At 41.8% G+C, this 21,234-nt stretch overlaps 1 protein-coding gene across 1 annotated transcript in view; it reads right to left on the bottom strand.

Annotated features, from left to right (window-relative positions):
- The window catches only part of rbm46 (RNA binding motif protein 46), a 31,187-nt gene extending 26,918 nt beyond the window's left edge, over positions 1-4,269 (bottom strand). The window contains exons 1-3 of the mRNA XM_060899460.1: positions 4,128-4,269; positions 1,121-1,458; positions 648-777 (exon numbers count right to left, since the gene is read on the bottom strand). Coding sequence (XP_060755443.1) covers positions 648-777; positions 1,121-1,458; positions 4,128-4,269 — 610 coding nt within the window. The remainder of the gene's footprint in view (positions 1-647; positions 778-1,120; positions 1,459-4,127) is intronic.
- Positions 4,270-21,234: the final 16,965 nt, after the last annotated feature.

Below are 21,234 nucleotides of genomic sequence, written 5' to 3'. Positions count from 1 at the left end.
ACATGCATGTGTTTTTGTGATAAATCCATATTATACTGAGTGCATTTCCCACATTAATCAATACAAAGTACCTGCAGCTTTCAGTTCTTTTAAATCAAGGCTGAATACTTTCTTCTTTGCCGCTGCCTTTTATTAAATCAAACTAGAGACTTTTAATTTGATTTCTTTCAGCGCGACTGCAATGCATGATGGGATATATTGCTTGGTTAGTGACCATCCGTTGTACACTACTTTTTGTGATGCATTGTGGGATGCTTTGAGTGCACTATATAGGGTGTAATAATCCTCACTATCGTTTTAGACAGCACTACAAAATGGTGTCTTCACTCTATAGTGCCCTATATCGTGAGTAGGGAGCGATTTCGGACACGGGGTGGTCCTTTTGTACTTTTTTTGTACTCTATTAGATAGGAGATAAGGAAATAAAGATCTAAAATACTCGCCCAATCCCTGTCAAAGTTCACACCCTGCCACTGCTGAGGGTTTGTGCTGTGATAATGAGGGTTAATACATCTTTTTGTCCTTCTTGCTGTTTTTTTCCTATACTTTCTTTCTGTCTGTACTATGAAAGCTAAGTCGAACCGGAGTCAAATTCCTCGTGTGTGTAACATACCTGGCAATAAAGTGCTTCTGATTCTGATAAATACCTGGTATGAGCTTCCTACGAGCCATGGCAGCAGCTTTGTGTGACTCATACTCCACAAATGCAAATCCACGGTTCTTAGTTTTGTCCATGGCACTGGGGTACACGATTACATCCACCACTCCATCTGTTACCTGAATATACAATCAAAACTAACACAAATAAGACTCACTGTTCAATCAGGACTGAAGTCATGGTGCCATATAAAAGGAGGCAGTCGGTGTGTGTCTGTGGTAGTGACACACTGCAGTGGCTGAGCTGCGTTACTGGAACATTTTATAGACCTGGTGTGAATTTTTATCTCAGTTTGGCCACAAAAACATTTATACAAAACTTTAAGATTGCTCACTGAGGCCCAGTGTAAAGTCTGAAAGTGAAATCTCTGCACAGGGGAATGTTACTATGGTCAGAGTGTAGGCACAATGTATACTCAAATAATATTTAATAGTCAAAATATTGATTAACTGAAACACTGACCTTCATCATCTCTTCTTGGATCTCCTCCTTTTTCTTGTCTTTAGGGATAGAGCCAATGAAGAGGCGACAGTTGTCCAGACTCACACATACTCCGATGAACTTCCCTGGGCGGATTTCATAATTGTTGAGGAGAGTAATTGCTCGCTGCGCTGCTTCTCGGGTGGTGTACATGACAAAGGCATAGCCACGGTTTTCCCCGCTGAACTCCATCATCAAGCGGAACTCATAGATGTGGCCTGCGCGCTCGAACACGGGCACCAGCTCGTCCTCATACACATCTCTGGGAATTTTCCCCACAAATACCTCACAGCCTCGGGGAGGAGCAGGGCCTTCCCAACCTACAATACAAATACAAGTTCAGCATCCGTCTCCAATCACCTCAAGTCAGATCTGTCCCATTAGCTTCTCATTCAGATCAGTTCCTAGTAAAGACGGAAATATACATATTGCCTGTAATATATAAAGAATATACAGTGGGGCAAAAAAGTATTTAGTCAGCCACCAATTGTGCAAGTTCTCCTACTTAAAAAGATGAGAGAGGCCGTAATTTTCATCATAGGTACACTTCAACTATGAGAGACAGAATGGGGGGAAAGAATCCAGGAAATCACATTGTAGGATTTTTAATGAATTAATTGGTAAATTCCTCAGTAAAATAAGTATTTGGTCACCTACAAACAAGCAAGATTTCTGGCTCTCACAGACCTGTAACAACTTCTTTAAGAGGCTCCTCTGTCCTCCACTCGTTACCTGTATTAATGGCACCTGCTTGAACTCGTTATCAGTATAAAAGACACCTGTTCACAACCTCAAACAGTCACACTCCAAACTCCACTATGGCCAAGACCAAAGAGCTGTCAAAGGACACCAGAAACAAAATTGTAGACCTGCACCAGGCTGGGAAAACTGAATCTGCAATAGGTAAGCAGCTTGGTGTGAAGAAATCAACTGTGGGAGCAATTATTAGAAAATGGAAGACATACAAGACCACTGATAATCTCCCTCAATCTGGGGCTCCACGCAAGATCTCACCCCGTGGGGTCAAAATGATCACAAGAACGGTGAGCAAAAATCCCAGAACCACACGGGGGAACCTAGTGAATGACCTGCAGAGAGCTGGGACCAAAGTAACAAAGGCTACCATCAGTAACACACTACGCCGCCAGGGACTCAAATCCTGCAGTGCCAGACGTGTCCCCCTGCTTAAGCCAGTACATGTCCAGGCCCGTCTGAAGTTTGCTCGAGAGCATTTGGATGATCCAGAAGAGGATTGGGAGAATGTCATATGGTCAGATGAAACCAAAATAGAACTTTTTGGTAAAAACTCAACTTGTCGTGTTTGGAGGAGAAAGAATGCTGAGTTGCATCCAAAGAACACCATACCCACTGTGAAGCATGGGGGTGGAAACATCATGCTTTGGGGCTGTTTTTCTGCAAAGGGACCAGGACGACTGATCCGTGTAAAGGAAAGAATGAATGGGGCCATGTATCGTGAGATTTTGAGTGAAAACCTCCTTCCATCAGCAAGGGCATTGAAGATGAAACGTGGCTGGGTCTTTCAGCATGACAATGATCCCAAACACACCGCCCGGGCAACGAAGGAGTGGCTTCGTAAGAAGCATTTCAAGGTCCTGGAGTGGCCTAGCCAGTCTCCAGATCTCAACCCCATAGAAAATCTTTGGAGGAAGTTGAAAGTCCGTGTTGCCAAGCGACAGCCCCAAAACATCACTGCTCTAGAGGAGATCTGCATGGAGGAATGGGCCAAAATACCAGCAACAGTGTGTGAAAACCTTGTGAAGACTTACAGAAAACGTTTGACCTCTGTCATTGCCAGCAAAGGGTATATAACAAAGTATTGAGATGAATTTTTGTTATTGACCAAATACTTATTTTCCACCATAATTTGCAAATAAATTCTTTAAAAATCAGACAGACAATGTGATTTTCTGGATTTTTTTTTCTCATTTTGTCTCTCATAGTTGAGGTATACCTATGATGAAAATTACAGGCCTCTCTCATCTTTTTAAGTGGGAGAACTTGCACAATTGGTGACTGACTAAATACTTTTTTGCCCCACTGTAAATGGCCTGAATGTGTGCCTTATCAATCCTACTTTGAGTTTGAAGAACTACATACATAAGACGAGCTATTATGAAGACAGTTTCATATCAGCATGGGTGTGGTACTATAAAGGGTTTGTCATAGTTAGACAGTTACTTACAGTGTATGACCTGATGTTTACATCAACGCTAACATTGCGAATATACAGATTAAAATGAATTTACATCTGTTTACATTTTTTTACCCAATCAGGTTCCTGACTCCATCAGTTTTCAACCCTCCCGTGTCCTCTGACTGTGATTCCCAAAACAATTCCACTCCCAACTCCTCTGGAATCCTAATCCTAAATCACACGACAGCAACTCGATGCCTCAGCTCAGCGATGCCACTGGAACTCTTTATTAGTGTTTAATCTTCTTCAGCTCTAAACCCTTTATACAGGCTGTTGATCTGAGCATGTTATTCACTTTATCATACACGAAAACTCTCTCTCTGTCTCTCTCACACACACTCTTCCCTCACAGCCACACTCTATTTCAGCTCAACACCATGCTGTGATTAACACTGACAGTACACAAGCTTGTACTGAAAAGTCTTCTCAAAAATTGATTTTTCTCAGAAAAAAGAACAGTTCAGGATTTGATCTTTTCCCTTTGTTTTCTATCTATCTATCTATCTATCTATCTATCTATCTATCTATCTATCTATCTATCAAGATATGCAAAAAAGACTTGTACAAACATTTCACCTGTCTGTGCGTTTTTAGATTGTCTGAATGATCAGTACGGTGATATTTTTAGACTGGGTTCTCATACTGCGAAAACAATAACACTCATAATACTCTCTGTATCTTCAACGAACTGAGACACAATATTTTCTTATTTTTAACATTTAAATTTTATAATTCATCAGACTTTCTATCCTCTTAAAGCATTTAATTCCTTACCTGGTGGAGGACCACCAAATTTCCTCTGTCCATTTTCCTGGACCATACTGTAACCGGTCTTCTCCATCAGGGCCAGCAGAGCGGTTTCATTAGGGCTGACCGCCTGACCATCACCACACGACTCACCACCACATTCACTCATCTCCACCTTAGACAACACCACAGCAATGTGTACACTCACATCAACTACTAACAGTCGTGAAGCTGCGCTGTGATGAAATATCAGCTTTCAGAACCAGATAAAGAATCAGATCACCCAAAAACAATACAGTAATATTTTCCTGAAGAGACAGACAGACGTTGGAGCAATCATAATCCATCATAATCAGTTATAATTAATCAATCACAGTGGCCCATTTTCCTCAGATTTTCCTCAGATATTATGCACTTTTTAAACTGAGTCTGAAGCTGCTTTTACACGGGGACTTGTGCCAGAACAAGTTGTTCCCAGAACAAGTTTCTCCAGTACATCTGCCCATCTAAACACGATTTGTTTTGGAACAATTTGACACCAGTGGGCGCAACTTGCTCCACTTTACAATGTGGTGCATCTTGTTCCAGAACATGTTGTTCCGGGCATAACTTATTCCCACTTACCATCTAAACACAATTGGTGGCAATTAGAGGGCTTACGTGTGCGTTGTAGCGTTCATCCAGATCATTTATCATCTGGACAAGACCACTTTGTGGCAAATTCAACAGTCAGTTCCTGTCGAGTGCTTTTTCCTGTCAAACTTCTCTGCCTTTAAACGATGGAGTCAAGTGATTCCCAAACCAACTGCAGTGATAACTGGACTAAAGAAGTTCTTACCCTCATCCAGTTGTGGTGAGATGCAAACCATTGCTTTTTCAATTTAAAATTCATCTAAAAGAGCTGACTCAAAGAGTCGATTCATTCCCTGAACGACACATCACTTGGACTGAATCAGTTTTCTGGAAGTGAAAGTTCAATTGACTGCCAAATCACCAAGTGTTTAAACAGAACAAGTAGTGAGAGGACAATAAAGCAAATTAAAAACCAGCTTCTCATCAGTGATTTGCACATGCTCACTTTTGTGTTCATGTGTCTGTCCTCTGGTTTGCCACCGGTAGAGAGAAGAAGCAGAGAGTCAAGAAGAGTGGAGGTGAAAGATTATAATTGAGAGAATATAAAAGCTGAACTGAGGACGTGAAAAACGTTGGACGCAGTTAGAAAGGGAAATAGTGGACTGACAATTATTACATAATAAAATGCATGTTTAGAACTGAATTTATTTCACTATTATCACTACAGGAAGGAAGAACAATTTTCAGATTTTTGGATAAAATGCGTCTATAATACATCATCTCTTAATCTGCAGCAATAATTTAAAAAAAAAATCAAAATTCTACAGAAACCTGTTCATTTCACTCTTGTTTTTGTCTGCTCTCAGTCTCTCATCATCTGAAAGTCATAAACCACACTGAGGTTTTTCACATTAAACCACATCATATTTCATTCATATCAAAACCCCATTCGGCTGTTTTTCTTTATTAAGAACCACAAATCCCAGTTTCTACGTACAGTGGTGCTTGAAAGTTTGTGAACCCTTTAGAATTTTCTATATTTCTGCATAAATTTGACCGAAAACATCATCAGATTTTCACACAAGTCCTAAAAGTAGATAAAGAGAACCCAGTTAAACAAATGAGACAAAAATATTATACTTGGTCATTTATTTATTGAGGAGGAGGATCCAATATTACATATCTGTGAGTGGCAAAAGAACGCGAACCTCGAGGATTAGCAGTTAATTTGAAGGTGAAATTAGAGTCAGGTGTTTTCAATCAATGGGATGACAATCAGGTGTGAGTGGGCACCCTGTTTTATTTAAAGAACAGGGATCTATCAAAGTCTGATCTTCACAACACATGTTTGTGGAAGTGTATCATGGCACGAACAAAGGAGATTTCTGAGGACCTCAGAAAAAGCGTTGTTGATCCTCATCAGGCTGGAAAAGGTTACAAAACCATCTCTAAAGAGTTTGGACTCCACCAATCCACAGTCAGACAGATTGTGTACAAAAGGAGGAAATTCAAGACCACTGTTACCCTCCCCAGGAGTGGTCAACCAACAAAGATCTCTCCAAGAGCAAGGCGTGTAATAGTCGGCGAGGTCACAAAGGACCCCCAGGGTAACTTCTAAGCAACTGAAGGCCTCTCTCACATTGGCTAATGTTAATGTTCATGAGTCCACCATCAGGAGAACACTGAACAACAATGGTGTGCATGGCAGGGTTGCAAGGAGAAAGCCACTGCTCTCCAAAAAGAACATTGCTGCTCATCTGCACTTTCCTAAAGATCACGTGGACAAGCCAGAAGGCTATTGGAAAAATGTTTTGTGGACAGATGAGACCAAAATAGAACTTTTTGGTTTAAATGAGAAGCGTTATGTTTGGAGAAAGGAAAACACTGCATTCCAGCGTAAGAAGCTTATCCCATCTGTGAAACATGGTGGTGGTAGTATCATGGTTTGGGCCTGTTTTGCTGCATCTGGGCCAGGACGGCTTGCCATCATTGATGGAACAATGAATTCTGAATTATACCAGCAAATTCTAAAGGAAAATGTCAGGATATCTGTCCATGAACTGAATCTCAAGAGAAAGTGGGTCATGCAGCAAGACAACAACCCTAAGCACACAAGTCGTTATACCAAAGAATGGTTAAAGAAGAATAAAGTTCATGTTTTGGAATGGCCAAGTCAAAGTCCTGACCTTAATCCAATCGAAATGTTGTGGAAGGACCTGAAGCGAGCAGTTCATGTGAGGAAACCCACCAACATCCCAGAGTTGAAGCTGTTCTGTACGGAGGAATGGGCTAAAATTCCTCCAAGCTGGTGTGCAGGACTGATCAACAGTTACCGGAAATGTTTAGTTGCAGTTATTGCTGCACAAGGGGGTCACACCAGATACTGAAAGCAAAGGTTCACATACTTTTGCCACTCACAGATATGTAATATTGGATCATTTTCCTTAATAAATAAATGACTAAGTATAATATTTTGTCTCATTTGTTTAACTGGGTTCTCTTTATCTACTTTTAGGACTTGTGTGAAAATCTGATGATGTTTTAGGTCATATTTATGCAGAAATATAGAAAATTCTAAAGGGTTCACAAACTTTTAAGCACCACTGTAGATGAGCTACGATCATTAAACTTTCCATGTTCATTTCATTACACACCAATTTCTCTAAATGTTCAAGGATTTTATACTTTTTAACCAAATTTTATAAAAGAACATGGTTTTCTTGTTTAAATGATAAATAAATAATAACCCCCCCAAAAAACAAACAAACAAACAAACAAACAAACAAACAAACAAAACTAGACAGGGACACTCTAACGAGTGCAAACCCCGCCTTTTCCCTATTAAAATACATTGGGCGAAAATTTCGAAGTTCTGCCATGACCTTGACCTTTGACCTCCAAAATTTAATGGTTTCCTTCCTGGGTGATTGGCAACACATGTACAAAATTTGGTCCAAATCGATCCATTGGTTCTTGAGATATCTTGCAGACACACAGACAGACAGACAGACAGATACACACACACAGACTGACGCAGGTGAAAATAATAACCCCTCCGACTACTGTCGGCGGGATTAATAATAAATTGAACTAACATGGCGGCGCGCACAGACGCAGCGGCTCAGAGCTCCTACTACTTTTACACTTTGTTGGTGATGCTGTGTATCATTTCACACAGTCTTTGCACGTTTCAGTACAGCAGAAACGAACTTTTACAACTGAGCGGAGAATATCAGCTGTCCGTGGAGTATCTGATCCCCCCGGAGATCGATAAACCACTCCCGGGGACACCCGCAGCAGCAGGCCGGAGGAGGAGGCGCTGTGAGCGGAGGCAGAAGAGAGGCAAGCGGGGGGGCGCCTGGGCTAGGCTAAAGGCTAGCCCCTTCAAACCACCGCTCCCGACCATCTTTCTCTCTAACGCTCGTTCAATCCGTCATAAACTGGATGAGATATGACTGCAGATGGCTACACGAAGGACTTTAAACCACTGTTCGTGTTTGATCTTTTCCGAGACCTGGCTGGACAGCTCCATCCCAGATGCGGCTATTGAGCTAGCAGGCCGCACCGCCTACCGAGCCGACAGGACCGCGGACTCTGGTAAGAAGACCGGCGGGGGACTGTGCATTTATATCAACAACTCCTGGTGCACAAACGTCACTGTGGTAGACAAGCTGTGTAGTCCAGAGGCAGAACTGTTGCTGTTAAAGTGCCGTCCATTCTATCTCCCGCGGGAATTCGCTGTTGTTTACATCTGTGCTGTTTACATTCCACCGGATGCTAATGCTAAGCTAGCGTTAGCACAAGTGAGCGGCAGCATCAATAACAGCTTAGTAGCACATCCGGACAGTGTTTTTATTGCAGCTGGGGACTTTAATCACGCGGATTTAAAATCAGTGCTTCACAAATTCCACTGCCATGTGAAGTGTGCTACTAGAGGAGATAGAACTTTGGACCAGGTGTATACTAATGTAGCAGACGCATACAAGGCCCAGGCCTACCCCACCTGGGTCTGTCAGACCACCTGTCTCTTCTGCTACACCCACGGTATACACCTAAGATCAAGAGCGCTGGGATCACAACCAAAACTGTGAGAACAAGGCCGGTGGATGCAGTTCCTATGCTCCAGGATTGTTTCCACCACACAGACTGGGATGTATTCAAAGAGCAGGACACTGACAATCGTGTTTCACTGGACAATTATACCTCCACTGTTTTAGATTACATCTGCTTCTGTGTGGACAATGTCACCTGCTGGAGGCAATTCCGTATGTTCCCTAATACACCACCATGGATGACACATGGAGTAAAACAGCTTATCTGAGCTAGAGACTCTGTGTTTCACTCTGGGGACCAGGAGCCGTACAGTGCTGCCAGGGCCAACCTGAAGAGAGGCATCAATATTGCCAAACACCATCACAGGAGGCGTATTGAGGCCAGGTTTGACACCACCACAAACCCAAGGCAGGTCTGGGAGGGCATCAGGGCCATCACGGACTATAAGAGGAAAACACCACCACCCTCAGCTGACAGTCCCACCTTGGCTGAGGATTTAAACCTCTTTTACGCCCGTTTTGATAGGGTTCAACACCGATCCTGTCCTGCCCCACCTCCCCTCGACCGACCCTGCTCCAGTCCTGAGCACTCATGAGGTGAGATGTGTGTTCCGCAGCATTAACACCAGGAAGGCGGCCGGACCAGATGGAGTGCTGGGCCGGGTGCTTAAAGACTGTGCTGCGGAGCTGGCGGACATCTTCACCTCCATCTTTAACACCTCGCTGTCCTGTTCTCTGGTTCCAGCCTGTTTCAAAGCAGCTACCATTGTCCCCCTCCCAAAACAGTCCAATGTCACATGTCTTAATGACTACAGACCTGTGGCACTCACCTCCATTCCCGCCAAATGCCCGGAGAGACTGGTCATTAAACACATCAAAGCCGCCTTACCACCAACACTGGATCCACACCAATTTGCCTACAGAGAGAACTGGTCAACTGAAGATGCCATTGCCACGGTGCTGCACACACTGCTGGAGCACCTGGAGCATAAGAACACCTATGCACGGCTCCTCTTTGTGGACTATAATTCAGCTTTTAATACCATCCGGCCGTTCAAACTCCGGTCCAAACTCCACCAGCTGGGACTCAACACCACCCTGTGCAATTGGATTGTGGACTTTCTAACAAATTGCACACAGAGTGTTAGAGTGGGCAAGAACACCTCCTCCACCCTTGTCATTAACACCGAGGCCCCTCAAGGGTGTGTGCTGAGCCCTTTGCTCTACACTCTGCTTACACATGACTGCTCTGCCTCCTCCTCGTCCAATCTCATCGTCAAGTTCGCTGACGACACCACGGTTCTCGGACTTATTACTAATGACGATGAGACAAACTACAGGAGAGAGGTACAACACCTGGAGTCGTGGTGCCACAACAATAACTTGGCCTTAAACACCAAGAAGACCAAGGAGATAGTCGTGGACTTTCGCAGGAAAGGACACATTGACCACCTACCTCTCTCTGTAGGCAACGATGTGGTAGAGAGGGTGAGGAGTTTTAAGTTCCTGGGGGTAACAGTGACTGAGGACCTGTCCTGGGGCACTCACATTTCCACAGCCGTGGGAAAAGCACAACAGCGGCTCTATTACCTGAGGAAGCTGAGGAGCGCTAATATCCCCAGACCTCTGATGGTGAACTTTTACAACTGTGCCATCCGTAGTGTGCTGACACATGGATTTCTAGTGTGGTTCTCCAGCTGCACTAAGGCCGACCAGCAGGCACTTCAGCGGGTGGTGAAAGCTGCCGGGAGAATCATTGGAACGACTCTCTCAGAGATCAGCACCATCTACTCCACTCGCTGTCTGAGAAGAGTGCGCAACATCCTGCGGGATCAGCACCACCCTGCTCATCACCTCTTCCACCTGCATAGCTGCCAACATTCCGAAATTGTAAATAGTAATACAAGGTTGGGTACTGAGTCTTGGTGGGGGGTTGGGGGGGGCCCCCCCGCCGCCAAAGCTCATCTCATCTCATCTCATCATCTCTAGCCGCTTTATCCTGTTCTACAGGGTCGCAGGCAAGCTGGAGCCTATCCCAGCTGACTACAGGCGAAAGGCGGGGTACACCCTGGACAAGTCGCCAGGTCATCACAGGGCTGACACATAGACACAGACAACCATTCACACTCACATTCACACCTACGGTCAATTTAGAGTCACCAGTTAACCTAACCTGCATGTCTTTGGACTGTGGGGGAAACCAGAGCACCCGGAGGAAACCCACGCGGACACGGGGAGAACATGCAAACTCCGCACAGAAAGGCCCTCGCCGGCCACGGGGCTCGAACCCGGACCTTCTTGCTGTGAGGCGACAGCACTAACCACTACACCACCGTGCCGCCCGCCGCCAAAGCTTTCTAGCAAAACTACCCTGAAAAATCACACAAAATCAAAATAGTTTGACAAAATTTATTCTACAAACTAAACTACCATCTTACATTAATTTGCAAAGTTCTTTTCAACAATGGAAACAAATTTACCTGGAACTAGAATACATATATCATCAAAGCAATTTGGCACAGATCAAACATAAAAGGAACCTCTTGAAATCAACACCAAACATAAAAATGTCTCAAAACATGCTTGGCACAAAGTGAAACAGCTCAAAAAAGTGTCAATTTCAACTTGCTTCTTCACATGACTACAAATCAAACAGAACAGAATCAACAACACACCCCGGGCATCAAATCGTGCCCGCCAATCACAACGCAAGGTTTTTGTTTGGATTCTTTGGGCAGGCTTTTGCAGGAGTGACGACAAGGCTGCGTGACGCTGGAGAAAGCGCTATTGAACAGCGCTCGTTTGACTCCGCTTTGGAATCAGTTTTAGAAGAATTAGGAGTTTTCGTTGAAACATGAGCAGGAAGAGGCTCTCCGCTCATTCCATGATCGCTGAATCTTCACCAAAACACTCGACGCTCCAATGGTGTCCCTCTCCACATGCTGTTTGTTTACCCCATAGACATATAAACATAGACGCCGCACTGAGCTGGTGGCCCGTTGCTGGGATACGTCAGAGTGTCCGCCATATTGGATGTGGCAAATCTTCCCCGTAAACCAATGCAAGTAAATGGACTGAACTTCATAAAGCCCCTTTCTACAATAATATTTAACTCGATGCCTTTTATTCACCCATTAAGACACACACGTATATATTTGGGAAACAAACAGGCATCAAAACAACATGTATAACTTTTAATGTGATGGTTATAAATAGTGTGCGAAATACCCTGTACACTGCAACCTAGCGACAGATACGCGATAGATAGCTCAGGTAAGCTAATCAGTCAGCATACCGTAGCAAGCTACCAAAACCTGAGGCCAAAATAACCAACCTACAACACTGAATATGATAAATGATGGAAATAGTAGAAAAACTGGAAATAGTGAATGAAAATAAAAATGTACTGTTTTATTTATTGAGTCACCACACAGACCTACTCTCGTTGAATAAAATGAGCTGAATGACCGCCAAACTGAGTTCGGCCAGGTTCTAACGCCATACCAAAACAAAATACATCACTGATTCCTTCACATTCAGAAAGGTTAAAAACATTCATCATACGTTCAAAAACGTTCATCATAGTGTGGCACTGTATTATCTAATTCTCACTGCTTATAACTCTACACCTACCCGGTGGAGATGAGCTGGGAAACTGAAGACTGAAGGAACAGTAATGAAAAGTATTTTTCCAGTCTCACCTGTGAAAGGTAATCCCATGTGATCTCGTTTGGACGGTAAACCTGTTGGTACAGTTAAACGCGGGGCGGCACGGTGGTGTAGTGGTTAGCGCTGTCGCCTCACAGCAAGAAGGTCCTGGGTTCGAGCCCCGGGGCCGGCAAGGGCCTTTCTGTGTGGAGTTTGCATGTTCTCCCCGTGTCCGCGTGGGTTTCCTCCGGGTGCTCCGGTTTCCCCCACAGTCCAAAGACATGCAGGTTAGGTTAACTGGTGACTCTAAATTGACCGTAGGTGTGAATGTGAGTGTGAATGGTTGTCTGTGTCTATGTGTCAGCCCTGTGATGACCTGGCGACTTGTCCAGGGTGTACCCCGCCTTTCGCCCGTAGTCAGCTGGGATAGGCTCCAGCTTGCCTGCGACCCTGTAGAAGGATAAAGCGGCTAGAGATAATGAGATGAGATGAGACAGTTAAACGCAGCACATGAATGAGCCATCTTTATTCTTGGCTACTGTCTAGACGCTATACCAGAGACGGGTGAAGAATCTCCACTTTGCCACATCCAATATGGCGGCGAGGATGACGTATGATTCTACGCAGAAGGCGGCGTCTATGTACCCTCCCCCACTGCTTTCTGTCGCTCTGATTACGTCACAGTCACTGTTGCGCTGCTTGGTCAGAGCGTTGGCCTACACGCACAGAGACAGTTTGAAAGACAACGGGTTCAAATACGAATCCCACCGGTGATAGACTTTGAAAATGACCCATGAAAATTGGCAAAATCGTATTTTATTGTAGTAAATTCGTATTTTCGTAATCAAAACGACAAATCGTAATAAATACGATTTATTCGTAGTAGTTGGCAGCTATGCACCTGCTGCCCTCAGGGAGAAGATACAGGTCCATACAGGCCAGAACATCCAGACTGGCCAATAGCCTGTATCCACAAGCTGTGAGGCTACTGAACTCTGCCACATCCACAACCACATCCACCAATTAATATCACTGAACTGGTTTGCATTGTTGCAGTTGTCACTACTCTCTCTCCCCTGATCCCCCCAGACAATAACGTTATAACATTATAATGGCACTGATCTGGTTTTTGCACCGTTTATACAATGTCATAATACTCAGGTATCTGTCTGAATGTCCCTGCTCTGCACTTTATCAACATTGATGAACTTATGCTGCTATTTGCTATGCTGCTTTTTGTTGTACTGATGTACTACTGGGTCAAATGCTTACACTGGGTTACTCAGGGGGGTATTTATTTATTTATGGGTTTGCACTTTATCAACTTTGCTGTATGGATGCTCCAAACGAAATTTCGTTGTTCTTTTTTGTAACAATCACAATAAATATTCTGAATCTGAATCTGAAAAAAAAAAACCCACAATTCTGTCAAAGTGTTTCTCTAAAAAGTGCTAAATGAACATTTTAATTCTAATATTATATAAAGACTGGTTTTAAAACATTATTCAGTATGCAAATTTATGCATATTTTATTACACTCCAATATATAATTACAAAAGTTTTCTTATTTTTCTTAATTTCCTCAGGATTTCTTCAGACTATCTAAATCCTGTACTGTACTGCAGTGGGGAGAGGGAGAGAGAGAGAGACAGAGAGAGAAAGAGTGATGATGATGTTTCTGGTGAATAAATTACCTGAGGACTGGGACACTGTAGCCGAGCCTGTGCTAAGCGTGTAGCTGAGGGAAACACCAGTGCTAATGCTAATGCTCACTCCAGCCTGTTAGCTTGGAAGCGGCTAGCGCGTTAGCTTGTTAAAATTAATTAAGCACTTAATTATCGAAACGGCAGTTATAACCGACAAAATGATAACCAAAAAAAATCAAAATTCTAAGTAATGTGGACTTAATGGACAATAAGCTAATATTTTGGTGTATAAATTACTTCATACATTAGCGAACTGTTGTACAGGAAAACCCCGAATACAAATGCGGTTATCTGGGAGATTTATTCATCTAAGGTTTGTAATATTATCGACAGTTTTAATCAAATTATGCGCCGAATAAAAGGAAGAAACTTAAAACTGGGTTTAAACGGTGCTGAGGTGAAAGTAAATAAAAACCGTTGCTTGTTCCTGCAGTTTCCGATGCGCGCGAGACCAACAGAGAACCGGTGACGTGGTACATCAACTCACACACTAGCGCACTACATAGTATAGAGAAATAGTACACAACCGCACCGTTTACTCTTTATTCCTATCGCTGGTTGCGCACTACCATACTGTACTACTATACTACTGTTCTACTATACTACTGTACTAGAGCGGCGGCTACAATTATCGGCACTTTAACGATCTTTTGGCCATTGTAAAAGTATAAAAGACTTTCAGTACGTAAATTGTGCATGAATAATTACTCAAACTCCCACTGGAAAAAAAACCGAGTTGATCCCTGATTTCTTAGCGTATCAGATCACGTGACACCGTTCCGCAATTATCGATACCTTTGTCCACACTTATCGACACCGTTCCACAATTGTTGACACCTTTGTCCAGTTATCGACACTGTTCCACAATTATCGACACATTTGTCCACAGTTATCGATACCGTTCCACGATTATCGACACATTTGTCCACAGTTATCGATACCGTTCCACAATTATCGACACCTTTGTCCACAGTTATCGACACCGTTCAACGATTATCAACACAAAAGTAGAAAAGACTTTCATTACGTAAATTGTGCATGAATAATTACTCAAACTCCCACTGGAAAAATAAAACGAGCTGATCCCTGATTTCTTAGCGTATCAGATCAAGTGACACCGTTCCACAATTATCGACACCTTTGTCCACAGTTATCGACACCGTTCCGCAATTATCAATACCTTTGTCCACAGGTATCGACACCGTTCCATAATTATCGACACCTTTGTCCACAGTTATTGACACCGTTCCACGATTATCAACACAAAAGTAGAAAAGACTTTCAATGCGTAAATTGTGCATGAATAATTACTCAAACTCCCACTGGAAAAAAAAAAACAAGCTGATCCCTGATTTCTTAGCGTATCAGATCAAGTGACACCATTCCGCAATTATCGATACCTTTGTCCACACTTATCGACACCGTTCCACAATTGTCGACACCTTTGTCCAGTTATCGACACTGTTCCACAATTATCGACACTTTTGTCCACAATTATCGACACCTTTGTCCAGTTATCGATACCGTTCCACGATTATCGACACCTTTGTCCACAGTTATCGACATCGTTCAACGATTATCAACACAAAAGTAGAAAAGACTTTCAATATGTAAATTGTGCATGAATAATTACTCAGACTCCCACTGGAAAAATAAAACGAGCTGATCCCTGATTTCTTAGCGTATCAGATCAAGTGACACCGTTCCACAATTATCGACACCTTTGTCCACAGTTATCGACACCGTTCCGCAATTATCAATACCTTTGTCCACAGGTATCGACACCGTTCCATAATTATCGACACCTTTGTCCACAGTTATTGACACCGTTCCACGATTATCAACACAAAAGTAGAAAAGACTTTCAATGCGTAAATTGTGCATGAATAATTACTCAAACTCCCACTGGAAAAAAAAAAACGAGTTGATCCCTGATTTCTTAGTGTATCAGATCATGTGACACCGTTCTGCAATTATCGATACCTTTGTCCACACTTATCGACACCGTTCCACAATTGTCGACACCTTTGTCCAGTTATCGACACTGTTCCACAATTATCGACACTTTTGTCCACAGTTATCGATAACATTCCATAATTATCGACACCTTTGTCCAGTTATCGATACCGTTCCACAATTATCGACACCTTTGTCCACAGTTATCGACACCGTTCAACGATTATCAACACAAAAGTAGAAAAGATTTTCAATACGTAAATTGTGCATGAATAATTACTCAAACTCCCACTGGAAAAATAAAACGAGCTGATCCCTGATTTCTTAGCGTATCAGATCAAGTGACACCGTTCCACAATTATCGACACCTTTGTCCACAGTTATCGACACCGTTCCGCAATTATCAATACCTTTGTCCACAGCTATCGACACCGTTCCATAATTATCGACACCTTTGTCCACAGTTATTGACACCGTTCCACGATTATCAACACAAAAGTAGAAAAGACTTTCAATACGTAAATTGTGCATGAATAATTACTCAAACTCCCACTGGAAAAAAAAAGAGCTGATCCCTGATTTCTTAGCGTATCAGATCACGTGACACCATTCCACAATTATCGACACCTTTGTCCACAGTTATCGACACCGTTCCACAATTATCGACACCTTTGTCCTCAGTTATCGACACCATGCTGCAATTATCGACACCCAGATGATTATTTATATTAAAAAATAATAATCGGTATGTGGTATTAAGTTAACAAAACATAGTTTTTATTTATTGTTGTGTCTCCAACTAGTCGCAGGCTGTCGCAGCCCAGTGAGATACTACCCATAGCACCATTTTCAAGACAATAATACATTATCTAATTCTGGTACATGTAACTGCAGCACAAACTGGTTTTAAAATGATTTTTCCGCTTGCCATTGTGTCCAGAAAGTCTAATCAAAGTTAATGTCTGCATCTAGCACATTTGCTTTGTGATTTTTTTTTTTGAGACACCTCACTGATATTTTCTTTTACAGGTCCTATTTGCACATCATACATATTCAAAAGGCTTTATAATAGTAAGTGCTGTCATATTTTTTAAAGCCCTAAATTTGAATCTTCATTTACCTTGAGATACATTTTAAAAAGAATTTGAGTTATAGATAGAAAATACTAATGTTATTTTTCACATTTGATTATAATTGAAAATATAGACTTGCTTTATTCTGACAAATATTGCTAGTCTAAAGAAGCTATAGTCTTTGTGTTTAAAGACCTGTTAATTTATTTGGACATGATAGCAGGTTTCCATCTTGTCTTGAATTTTGGTAGTGCAGTGAGCCTTTTTGTTTCAATCTGAATTACATTTTGGGGATGAATGATCTGACTAATTATTATCTTGGTGGCACGGTGGTGTAGTGGTTAGCACGGTCGCCTCACAGTAAGAAGGTTCTGGGTTCAAACCCAGCGGCCGGCAAGGGCCTTTCTGTGTGGAATTTGCATGTTGTCTGTGTGGGTTTGCTCTGGTTTCCCCCACAGTCCAAAGACATGCAGTTAGGTTAACATGGGGCAGCCTTGGGCTGAAGTGTCTGCAGAGTAAATGGCTTTGAAGATGGCTACTCCTGTGATCCTAAAGATCATCTTGACTGATGGCAGCTCTCAGAGGATGACTCTCTCCCATGGACTGCCTACATCCATTGATGACCTTATTGTTGAAGTCAAGAAACAGTGTGAACTTCAGGGCAACTTTAGACTTCAATTTATGGATTCCTTGTTTGGAAATGAGTTCCTTTACCTTACCTCAGTGTCAGAAGTGGAAGACAAAGGTACTCTTAGAGTTATTGATATGTCAAGGCCCACCACTATGCAACATGATGAGAACTCTACTGTGCTTAATCCAGTCCTACACCTCCAAGCATTCAGTCCTTGCTCAGCAACTGACTCTTCATCCCTGTCAGGTGAACTTGTGGATACAGATATACTGTCATCACCCTTGGTAAAATTTTCTATAGATTTCTATAGAAAAAAATCTATAAAAATTCTATAACATTTCTAAATGAAATTTTATAGAATTTTTATAGACTTTTGTAGAAATTTTATAGAGTTTTAATAGAAATTTTATAGAGTTTTAATAGAAACTTTATAGAGTTTTAATAGAAATGTTATAGAGATTATACATAGAAATCTTATAGAATTCCTATAGAAAGTCAACAGAATTTAACAAAGTTTCTAAGAATTCTAAAAAACATTTTGACAAGGGATATCAGCGTTTATTTTGGAAGTACATTTATTAAATTATGTCTTAAACTGTAATTTACATTTGGATCAATTGAGTTGTTGATCAGAAGTGTTATTATGTGAGATAAAGTAAATGAAATAAAGAACATTTTTATTGGAGATAAGTACTACAGTTGTTCTTTGGATGCAAGGCCTTTTGTCTCAGACTGGAATTTCTGTAGGGTCTTTAAAATCCACCAAATTGTGTTTTTATGGAAATAACCATTATGAAATTTATAAAATTCTGTTGGCCCTAATAAAGTAGAGCTTCTAGAGAACTCTGTATCAATTCTATAGAAATCGTTTTCTATAGACTACTATTTATATAGAATTCTGTTGAGATTCTATAGAAGCTGTTTTCTATAGAGTACAACTTCTATAGAATTTATACTATTTCTATACAACTTCTATAGAAACTATTTTCGATAGAGTATTAGTTCTATAGCGTTCTATAGAGATTGTATAGAAAGAGGGGTTTCTATAGGATTTTCTATAGAGTTTCTATAGAATTCTAAAAAACATTTTGACAAGGGAGTCTACAAGCTCACGGTCCTCCTGGCCAGCTGTGTTTCATGTACCAAAGTTCTCCTATGATGCAGAGTTAAAATTTCAGCGGGCAGGTTTAGCTTAGATTCAAAATGGCACTGTACTTATTCCAGATCCCAAGTTGAAGTCAGCCATCCTTGACGGTTTAGTGCAGGAACTTGTGCAGTATAAAGTCTGTCAGTGATAAGGAGATGGAACAGGTAGCCCAGAGTCTTATCAAGAAACATCCATGTTTAACTGAGAAGGGGTCCTGCACTGGATGTGGTGGATGGAAGACCAGTTTAAAATATAAACTGTCTAACTACCGCACACATCTGAGAAAACTTGCCTGCCCAGAATTGGCCGTGAACTCTTTAAAAAACAAACCTGCTGGAAAGCACAGTGCAGCCTTTGGTGTCAAAAAGGCAAAGAGAGCAGAAGTGAATTTTTGCCCGACATACCCATCAGCTGAAACTGAGGAGAGTCTGGAAGCCATACGGGAATCTTTACTCTTAAATGTAAAGAAGAGGAACAACCAAGAGGTTGCGAAGCTCAAGATGGAAAAGACTTTTGCGTGCGGAAGACATGAAGTTGTTCGTGACGCACCAATGGTCGAGGATTTCATGGCGAGATAGCCTGCTCTGTTTGAAGTCAGTGAGGTAAGTCTTATCTCATGCTGGATTTTTCATATTGAATTTGCTGTTGATAAAAGGAAAGTCTTGCATGCACTGGCAAATTGCTAATATGCCTGATAGTACATCATTTGTCTGTGCTTTATCTCCTTCCTTGACTGTCCTGGTCTGCTCTGACCTTCCCCCTGAATCCTCTGTTCTTGCTTGTTTTTCAGATCAACGCTGAATTCAAGAGAATCACCACTGTTCTACTTCAGTCCAAGTTCCTGTCTCAGCTGGACCTCCACTCTGACAACCTGATAAGGCTGTTCCAAAGGAGAGGAGGACAGCTAGGGATAAGGCTCAAAAAAAAAAAATCACTGCACAAATGGCTAATGTAAGTGATGCCGGGGTCCTGCAGTCCTAGAAATGTTACATTTACAGCTTTTTTTTTTTGCACATTTACTTTACATCTTTGTCCTTCCACTATTGCATATTTTTGTATCAACTTTAACTGTTCCTCTGTTTCCTTATTTATCTTCATATATTTGTCTACCTTCTCTTTCTTTCTGTCTCTTTCCCTTCAATCTTCCTCCCACATGATTTGGAGTACATGGCAAGGCTCACACAATCGTAGGAAACCTGAGAAAAGAAATGTGCACCCATATGACAGTTTATACCAGATGTCGTTAAATTAAAGCTCATGGACTGAATTAAGATGCTAACCTAGAAAATGTTCTTTCAGTGTGATGTACGGTAGATGCTGGACGAGAGTGCATCATTAAGGGAGTCTGTGTCTACATGGGCGAAGATCCAGATAACTTTCTACAGGAATATGTGGTATGTATATGAATTCGGTGCTTACGCTATCTTCCACTCTTCTCTTGTTCTCATTCTAGATCGCTTGTGCTGAAATTATTCATCGATTAAAAGAATATGTATTACCATTTTTATAATCTATTTTTTTTCTATTTCATAACACAAAATCAATAGTGTTTCTGGCTGCTGGTTAAAATAACTTAAAGGTAGAATAAATGGTTCTCAAGAACAATTGTGCAATACACTTTCTCAAATTCAGTAAATATCTCCTCGTGGTCTGCCAGCTGTTTGATCTGTGTGTGCGATGAAAAAAATAATCCAGTGTTCATACACAACCATGGTTCTGTAAATGGGCAACAAAGTGGCTCGGACCGAGCCTCACATTATTTCAGCCAGTCAGCAGGTGCATTCAAGGTGGGTTTTTTTTTTTCTCATGGAACAGATAATGCTTCCATTTTATTAAATGTTTCATTTCATTTATTTGTTTATTTAGACGGGACAGTGTGTATTAAATGAACACTACATACATGAGATATGCAGTGTAAATACACCAGAATTAGCAAAAATGCTAAATTCCATCCGTAGTCCCCAAACAAGAAACATAAAACGCTTAATGTGCATTGTACAATGTACAATCATGTACACACACATATATATGTGTATACATGACTGCACATATATCGGTTACATAAACATATGAACAAACTCCCCTGTGCGTGCAACATACAGTTACACGCACAAGGGAGATCCCAGACTGAACATGATTACAGATGCTCACAGGTTTGTTTGTCTAAGATCCAATCTGTAAGTTGTACTTTAAAAGTCCCAAAAGACGGACACTCTCTGATATTGATGGGTAGCTTATTCCATTCCAAACATCCCTGAACTGATAACACTTTTTGGGCAAATGTTGTGCGTCTAAATTGCACCTCACAGTCCCCTCTTATGACAGCTCTGGTCCCTATGCTCCTATCT

This window comes from Neoarius graeffei, chromosome 18 (assembly GCF_027579695.1).
Source record: "Neoarius graeffei isolate fNeoGra1 chromosome 18, fNeoGra1.pri, whole genome shotgun sequence".
NCBI classification, from domain to species: domain Eukaryota; kingdom Metazoa; phylum Chordata; class Actinopteri; order Siluriformes; family Ariidae; genus Neoarius; species Neoarius graeffei.
Note: the sequence above shows the minus strand (reverse complement) of the source record. Positions and strands in the feature narration are given on the sequence as shown.